At 56.5% G+C, this 8971-nt stretch overlaps 1 protein-coding gene across 1 annotated transcript; it reads right to left on the bottom strand.

Annotated features, from left to right (window-relative positions):
• Positions 1–1324: 1324 nt before the first annotated feature.
• FADD (Fas associated via death domain) lies at positions 1325–8380 on the bottom strand. The gene is made up of 3 exons (XM_081241030.1): positions 7922–8380; positions 2267–6380; positions 1325–2223 (listed from the first exon to the last, which is right to left on the bottom strand). The coding sequence occupies exons 1-2, from the start codon at positions 8205–8207 to the stop codon at positions 6031–6033; spliced, it is 636 nt and encodes a 211-aa protein (XP_081097156.1). The 5' UTR covers positions 8208–8380; the 3' UTR covers positions 1325–2223; positions 2267–6030.
• Between the last annotated feature and the right edge of the window lie 591 nt (positions 8381–8971).

Below are 8971 nucleotides of genomic sequence, written 5' to 3'. Positions count from 1 at the left end.
CCTAGCGCCAGGCAGCTGCTAAATGGCAGAGCCAGGATTCGAACCCGGGCAGTTGGCTGCAGGGGATGCCATGCCTCTCATGGCACTGCTCACTTTGTCCCTATTACATCTATCTTATTAATTCTGTTCTCCTTTGCCTCTACAGGGTCCCCCACTGTGTGAGGAAGAAGAGTTGGTCTCTTAGTCTTGTCCGTATACTTACGTTCATTTGAATTTCCACAATCTTTGGTTTATGGTCTGGGCTGCAGACAACATCAGCGGGACCAGATGACAGAGGACTCCCCTTTCTCACAGTAGGACTCGGTGGCTGGGCCTGGGTCAGGTGCTCCTCGGTGACAGGCACTGGGGCAGGTTCCCCAGGTATCATCTGATGCCTCCAAAGACCTTAGGGAATGAACGTGTGATCCAAGAGTTTCATACCCAGTCAAGCTGGCGTAAAGGCAAGTCATTTTAAACACGTGCCGTCACTCTGGAATAATTACAGTAATGACATCGTGGTCTTTACCATGTGAAAGCAACTCCCAGCCACTCACCACCACTCATCTCCTTGGAGCCTGAAGTGGGAGAGGGCTGGTCCTGCCAGGTGAGAAAGGGAGGTGGGGCTCCACTGTGCAGTCACCAGCTAGAGGGAGGTGAAGGGCCCCTCCCCACCGCCCCACCTGAGCCGCTAGCCCTTGGCTGAGAACCTACTGAATGAAGGTGTGGATGCATGGGTGGGTGCGTGAACGGACCACACATTTCAGAGCTTCCAGAGCCAAGAGGTGTGTGTTCTTGCGCACGTAGCATCAACCCTGCCCAGGGAGGGGACCCTTGGGGTGGCCGGCGGCGATTCAGGGGGTGGGGGAGCCGCCCTAGGGTCCCTGGTGGACCTCTTGCTGGGACTAGGCGGCGTGAAGGGCAAATCCTGGGTCTCGGTCACAGCCGGGCACGATGGGCGGAGAGGCAGCCTGGTCCCTGCCCTGGGGCCCCTGGACCTGGTCTTTTATCATCGCAGTTCACTCACCTGCTCAGCGGGCACAGTGAGCCTCTGCTCAGAGAGCCGCTGAGCAGCTCTGGAAGCCACGGTGATGAGGAAGCCGCGCCTGGTGGGGCACGCCCAGGGCAGGAGGGGTCCACTGTGGGTGGCGGGCATCAGGCGACACTGGGTGTCTGAGCTGGTCCTCAGTCCCCTGGGAGGCTGGCATTTGGGGAGCAAGCTGCATAGGGCCCGGCGCCCCGCCTGTTCCTCACAACGCTGAGCCCCAGGACTTGACCATGGGGGTCTGGGCACCCTGCAGATGGGTTTCTCCAGCTGTAAGGAGTAACAGGGACTCAGACTCCCAGGGATGGACAAGGTTTTATTTATAATAATGTCACTTCAACACACACATAGGCCGGAGACACGCTTATGCTCCTAGCCCTCGTAACTTACAAAACGCCAATAAAATTCAAATTAGATAGAGAGAAGTCCACGAAACGAATACAATTTAGATTAATAATATAATTAAATGGTTAATTTAATGTGAAGGATGATTTTAAAACTTGTGGTAAAATAATACCAACATAAAATTCACTCAGTGTTGTCAACCATCATCGCAACCATCTCGAGAACTTCGTCATCTCCCCAGACAGAAGGTCTGTCCCGTGAAACACGCGCTGAAACAAAGTCGTTGCCCGTTCCGAGACTGTCACCAAGCAGGTGTGGGGAAGGGAAGCTTAGCCCTGCCTGGCGCCTGGGTGACCAAACGACCCACGTTTTCCGGTTTCCAGCCTTCGCTTGATGAGGACACCGCTGACGCACTGACTCGGCCTCTGTTGCCTGGTGACAACTAATGTGGTTGGTACCCACGTGGGACTCTTGCCACAGTGTATTAACTTAGTCACTGACTTAAGAAACTGAGGGCTCCTTTGACGAAAAAGGGTTTCAATTGCACATTTTCCTTGTAAAAGGGAAGCTTCGCCTGATCCGGCCGATGTACGGTGACCGGCCATCTTCGAATAAGCACACGCGCGACCCTGCGTCACGCTTGCCTGTCTGGTTCCAAAACGCGATGCACACAGGAATCCTGTGGTTGGAAAGCAGTCGGCAAGATGACTCAGAATACGTATCATGGGAAGAAAAACACAAAACTGAAAAATATGTGGAGAGAGCTTGCGGTTTCTAGGAATACAGTCGGGAGTCTGCAGCACGACTATTTCTGGCGGCTGACGAGGCGGGGCAGAAGGGGCAGAGGCGGGGCTGTCCTGAGAAGGGTGGAGCCCCGCTGGGGGGCGGGGCGGGGGCAACGAGAAAGGCTTGCGAGGTAGGGTCCAGAGGAGCCGGTGCTGCTGCGCACGGGAGCGCGAGCCCCAGGGAGGGGGCCGCGGTCTGCGCCGAGGGCAACTAACCGGGCTGTGTCGCCAGGCACGGAACCGGGCACGCGTGGGGGGATGCTGAGGCGGAGGCGCCGTGCGCTGGGCGGAACACCTGCCCCCACCACGCCCACGTCCGAATCCCAGAAATCTGTGATCCGGTCACTTGCATGGCAAGTGTTGCTCCCATGGGTGGGGGGCTGGGACAGGGCACAGAGGCCGAAGGGAGCGGCCAGAACAGGTGCCCTAGAGGCCGCACAAACCAGGAGAGCGCACCGTGGGACCGGCAGCCTCCACTCTGCAGTGCACTTTGGGGGTGGCCGTGGGGTCGCCTGGGAGGAAGAGGAGCGGACGGGAGGCGGGCTAGCCCCCGCCCCAACGGAAGAGTCTGGAGGGGGCGGGGGCCCTGGACGGGGACCCACAGCCCCGGGCGCCCAGGAGCAGGGCTGGCCTCGGCGAGGTGGCAGGGGGAGGCCGGGAAGCCTGTGGGCCGGGAGAGGGAGCGACCCTTGTCGAGGAAACACTTGTTCCAATTCTCCTTCGCTGGCCGGGAAATCTCCCGCCAAGTACGTACATGTGGACCCTTCTTTCCCTTCTTCTCAGGGGAAAAAGGATTGAGAGCAGAATGTGGCTCAACTTTCGCTTCCAAGGAAATCACGTGCAGCTTTATCAGAAAAAATTTTATGTGACTGAAAAAAAAAAGGGATGGTTTTTTTTGGAAAGTTGCTGTGAGAAATCCTTGTCCAGAAATTGCAGCAGCTCACAGCCTACGTGGGGTGTAGCTGACCTGTCCCCAGGGTCACAGCTCTGGTTAGATGTCAACCACATCTGTCCCAGGAGGGGTTATGAGAAGACCCGGAATGGGAATTCCCTGGCGGTCCAGTGCTTAGGACTGCGCTTCCACTGCAGGGGGCACGGGTTCAATCCCTGATCAGGGAGCTAAGATCCCGCAAGACGCACAGAGGCCGGGCTCAACGTTCTGAGACCACACAGAGCAGAACAGCCTTTGGCAGACCTCTGGGGCTCTGGGTGACATGTTTGTTTTTAAGGTAAAAATAGGGCCACAGACTTGGCCAAGCACTTCATATTTATCTAATGGCCCCTTTTCAGGAAGGTGGAGCCCCAAGGGACAGAGCCCCTGGTTCACACCCAGGTCAGGCTCGAGAGCCCATGCGGTGCCCTGCTCTCCAGGACACCCCCCCTCACGGTCCACGTTACACCTGGGACTGGTATTTGGCGGACAACTGAAACCATTACAGAAACAGGGAAAATATGGATAGCATACAGAAAAACTATCGTTCAGAGAACTGCTCTCCAAAATTTGCTGTGTACCTTTCCACTTTTAGGGCCCGTATAGGCATTTGTGCTTTTTCTATACACTTTTTTTTTTGATGTGGACCATTTTTAAAGTCTTTATTGAATTTGTTACAATATTGCTTGTTTTGGTTTTTTGGCTGCGAGGCACATGGGGTCTTAGCTCCCCGACGCACCCCCTGCATTGGAAGGTGAAGTCTTAACCACTGGACGGCCAGGGAAGTCGCTCTATACACTTTTATTGTGCCTTTTCCTTTTGTGTCACAAAACTGGGGAAATTGTGTGCTTTCTGAGGGCAGGCTGCCTGCTTGCTCAGTCTCACCTCAATGCCTGGCAGCGCAGCTACAGTGGAAGCCTCCTGACCACTGAGGACTGAACAAACGGAGGATTCTACCTGGCCTTGAGCTCCCACCTTCCGGGGCCAGTTTCTTGTGCAAGTTCACCCACCACCAGGCTCTGCAGCTTTGCCCCAGCGGCCCAGAGCCACCACGGCTGGCCCACCTGCAGGGCCTGGGAGGCAGACAGCAGTGCTGGAAGGAGGCGCTTTCTCATCCATCACCTCTTGTGTCCTGGAACTCAGATCTGTGCCTTGGGGGTGAGATTAGGTCATGTGACTGGTCTACTGCGGCTGCTCCAACACCCTCACCACGTGGACCAGAGCAGCTCGCTGAGGGAAGCCTTTGGATGTCAGTGGCCAGGGGGACCAGTGCCTCACCTCACGTGGCACGGAGTCGGCCCAGTGCCGGGTCCCAGGCATTGGAAAATCCTGAGTGCTGTAAGCATGTGTTGTCAAAGCCTCCATGAGAGCACCTGGTGCGACAGAGGGTAGAGGTTCCTTCCAGGTGTGAGAACCGTGCTGGGGGATGCAGGCCAGGGTGCCCAGCACCCTCACATTTCAGTAGCATATGCCATAAACCATAAGAAGATTGGCAGCACCTCTAAAATCTGCCTCTGTTCAAGAAATGTGGACACATTTTCCAGGTCACCTATGTCCCAAAGCGACCCGTTAGCCAAGCCACTCTCATTTACTGATGATGATGATGATGATGTGTGTGTTATCCACAGAACTAGCCCTGACCCGAGGTCCTGAAGAGGCAGATGCTCCTGGCAGGTGGGGGAATATTCTGTGCATGAACCGGGCCAGGCCACGCCACTCTGGGGCTGAACTGGCTCAACTCCCAAACTTGTGATGAATTGGTCAACACTCGTGTTCCCGGCCAGGCTTTCGGGGTCAACAGAGTAGGGCCACTTCTGTCTTGTCTGCTGCATGACCCCAGCTCCTAGCAGTGCCTGGCACTAAGTATGTGCCGAAGGCTGGGTCCACAGCCTGGAGGGGAGTGTTGCTAGGATCTCAGCAACCCAAGGTCAAGGCGGCATGGCATGACATCACAAGTAGCTTTCCCAAGGTCACAGCAGGAAGGCGCAAGGCATGAACGCTGGGCTCTCTGCCACTTTATACAATACATAGTAGTGTGTATATGTCAATCCCAATCTCCTAATTCATCCCAGCCCCCTAAACACTCCCCTTGTTAGTGGTCCCCGGAGCTGTTATGAAATGCAGCCACCCTACTCCCAGGTTGGGCCTGTAATAACCTTCAAGGGACACTGAAATCGACTACAATGGGACTTCTGAGAGCACGTAAAATGAAATCATCATCAATGGGATGAGAAAATTCTTTGTAATGTGGAGGTTTCCTTTGTAAAGGCCCTGATTCAATAGGGTTACCTGAGAAGCAGGAAGAAAGATTACTTCTTAAAATCACAGGCTCCAGCTCCCTTGCCAACTCTGTTATCAGAAAGATAGTGGTTTTGACACAAAATAGTAACACACTGTGGAATCACAGGAATCATACTTCTCTGAACTAGCATCTGCCCAGCCCTGTGTCCACATTTTCTAAGCACCTCACAGGCATCGCCTCACCCCTATGCCACCTGCCCTGGGAGACGGGTCTACACCACCAGCCTCGAAGCCTTTGGCAACCATGGGGATGGCAGAAGGAGCCAGCGGTTCCAAGCACGGGCTCCAGAGCTGGACAGCACTGGCCACCAGCCCAGCCCCCCCATTACTACTGACTTGCCTCCAGTTCGACTCTGTGCTTCCTCACTTGGACAACGACCAGGTTTATAACCCTAACCACCATCTTTTATAGGTCCCTCCTACGTGTTGGATGTGGCCCGCAATGTCCTCTGGTAGGAACTCGTTTAATGGGGATGAAAGCATCTCCCTCTGAGGCTGATCACAGTGCCCAGAGCCCGCGCGGGCCCTCACCCGGCTCCCTGCCGGGTCTTCACGCGCTGGCACGGATGGGACATGGTTAACCGCGGTGGAGGGAACCGAACTTCAGAGTGGGTAGATGCCTTTGGTCCTGGAGAAGAGCAGCTGGGTCATCGAGAGGCCCCCGAGGCGGGCGAGTCTGAGTCCCAGGACTCAGAGAGGGACACAGGATCCCCAGTCTCGCTCTGGAGGGCCCGGGCCCGCTGACCCTCCTCGATGAGGTCTGCCACCAGGTTCAGCCGGCAGGCCCTGAGCGCCCTCACCAGGTGGGACACGGCCGCATCATCCCGCCTGCTGTTCTTCCAGACTCTCAGCGACTCCCTCACCTGTTCTGCCAGGTTCCGGGGATACTTCTCCTCAATGGCTTCAATCTTGGCGTCAGACACTCTGAGGTGACGAGCCAGCTTCCTCCAGTCCTTCCCCACGTTATCACAGATGATGTCAAACGCTGCCCGCAGGTCTGGGGAGGGAAAGAACACAACGACCGACCAGAGATTACGGGAGCTCTTTAGGAGACAGGTTACCCCACACTCCCTGACGGGCTCCTCGGTGCTGCCCCAAGGGCTGGGTACCAAGAGGTCCTCCTGCAGAGGCCAAGCCTGCCCCGGCTAACCACACCCTGAAACACTACCCAAGAGGCGTGGCCTGCTCTGAAGACTTCCCGGTTGGGGTTGGGGTGTGTTGTAACGGAGATACCTACTCAGGACAGGGAGATGGAGCTGCTCCCCCATCTCACCCTACAGTGGGTTGAATGGTGGCCCCTAAAAAGTATGTCCACATCACACCCCTGGAACCGTGAATGTTAACTTATTTGGAAAAGGGCCTTTGTAGACGAGATTAAGTTGACGATCTTGAGATGAGGGGATCATCCTGGATTACCCAGGTGAGCCCTAAATCCAGTGACAAGACCACGTGCCATGGAGGCAGAGACTGGAGCGATGCGGGCACAAGCCAAGAACGCCTGCAGTCCCCAGAAACCAGAAGAGGCATGAAGGCTCCTCCCCGAGAGCTTTCAGAGGGAGCATGGCCTACTGACACCCTGATTTGACTACTGGACCGAGAACTGTAAGAGCATCAAATTCTGTTGCTTTAGGCCACCAAGATATGGTAATTTGTGCGCCAGCCCTGAACACCCCGATTCTTATTTTGGAAGATGTCCTGACTGACACCTGTCCTCCGTCTCTGGCTACTATGTCCTCATCTGCTGAAAAGTCACTACTGAGATCAGCATGACAGACTACAAAAGGCTGTTTCTGGACGGGGGCAGGGAGAAGAGGAAGGACAATATGCTTCTTGGAAGGCTCCTGCAAAGTTGCATCTTCAGCTACAAATCCCTGATATGCTGTCAGCCTGTGTGCCAACTCCTCCAGTTCTGTGAGGTGGGCACCTGCGTTACTGACCACTTGTACAGAAGACGAAATGGAGACACAGGAAGGTAGGTGTTAAGTTATTTCTTAGATCACACAGCTAGACAATGGCAGAGCCAGGACCACACCTTGATGGCCCATTGTGCAAAAACTGTCCCTTATCAACCAACCCGTACCTGCTGTGACGCTTCTGGTGTACTTCCACTCCACCCGGGAGGTTAGCAATGTCCTTTCCTTTCGGGTAATCTCTAACTTACCCGGAGGGAGGGGGGAGGTGGAGAAAATACTGAGGCTGGGGGATGGGTGTCCATGCTCTGCAACTTAGGCTGTTAACTTCTGTGCACTGTGGTTCTCCCATTTGCAAAGTGGGTATATTACCCGTCTCCCAGGGCTGTTTAGAGAAAACCCACGCAAACCGAACCCGGAAAAGGTTAGGCGCCCGGGAGATCGAAACTGCTGCAGGTCCAGCTGACCCTGCCTCCCCCGGCGCCCCCCAGTCCTCAGGCCCCCTCCCCCCACCCCCGGCTCCTCCGGCACGGTCTCGCCCGCCCCCCCAATCCTCAGGCCCGTGCCCCCGCCTGGCTCCTCGGGCGCGGCCCCGCCTGACCCCCAGACCTCAGGCCCCCGCCCCCACCTCGCTCCTCCGGCGCGGCCCCGACCGCCGCGCCCGCCTCGAAGTCTTCCAGGCGCCGCAATAGGTCCTGGCGCCGCAGGGAGACGAGCAGCTCGCGGAGCAGCACGGTGTTCTCGGGGCTCATCTCGTTCTGCTCCAGCAGCACGGAGAAGAGGTCCAGGCCACTCTGCACGCGCTCCAGCTTCCTCTTGCCTACGCGGCTCTGACACAGGAACTTGAGCTCGGTCAGCTCGCTGCTCGACAGGCCGGCCGACACTGAGTGCAGCAGCACCAGGAACGGGTCCATGGCGGCGGGCGCGGCGGGGCCCGGCCCCCCTCTGGCTTCCCCCGGCCCGGCCCGCCGCCCGCTCTCTGGCCGCGCCCCCGCAGACACGGCCCGCGTCTCCTCTAGCGCCCCGCGCCCCTCGGCCGAGCGACGGAGGTTCCCACTTCCAGCGTCTGATGCCCCCTCACCGGAAGTCTCCCTTGGGGCCACTTTCTCTCGCGAGAACTGCCGGGGCTCGCGCATGCGCCCCGAGTCCAACAGTAGCCATTTCCGCCCGGGGTGGGGGCGTGGCTTGCGGCCGCCGCCAGGAGGCGCACCAGACAAGCTGACGGCGGTGGGATTGGGGCGACCTCTGCGCCTGCGCCCTGACGTCCTTCTCCCGCTGGGTGGGGGCCTGCGGCCGTGGGTGTCCCGACGCTCCGGGCGCGGGCTGTGTGTTCTGTGGAAAGTTGAACTGCGGATGCCGATAATAAATGCATTTATTTACTAACATTTGTGAAAATGAATGTCCTTTAGTGACCCCTGGAGATCTGTGTGCAGAAAAGACTATTCAGAGTTTTATTTAGTTTTAAAAGATTAATAACTACTTGATTTTTTAAGGTTATCCTCATTATTTTTCTGAATGCTTATTAGCGTTTACTGACGCCTACTGTGTACCATGCAGTAGGTTTTGGAGACAAATCGGGAACAAAGTGCCAAAGGCACCGCCTGCCCGGAGCTTACAGCATCAGGACACAAGGTTACCTAACACAGATAAGGAAGTGCAGGAAAGCCAGAAGTTAATG

This window comes from Mesoplodon bidens (assembly GCF_964165515.1).
Source record: "Mesoplodon bidens genome assembly, chromosome: 7".
Taxonomy (NCBI): domain Eukaryota; kingdom Metazoa; phylum Chordata; class Mammalia; order Artiodactyla; family Ziphiidae; genus Mesoplodon; species Mesoplodon bidens.
This window is presented reverse-complemented; position numbering and strand designations above follow the sequence as displayed.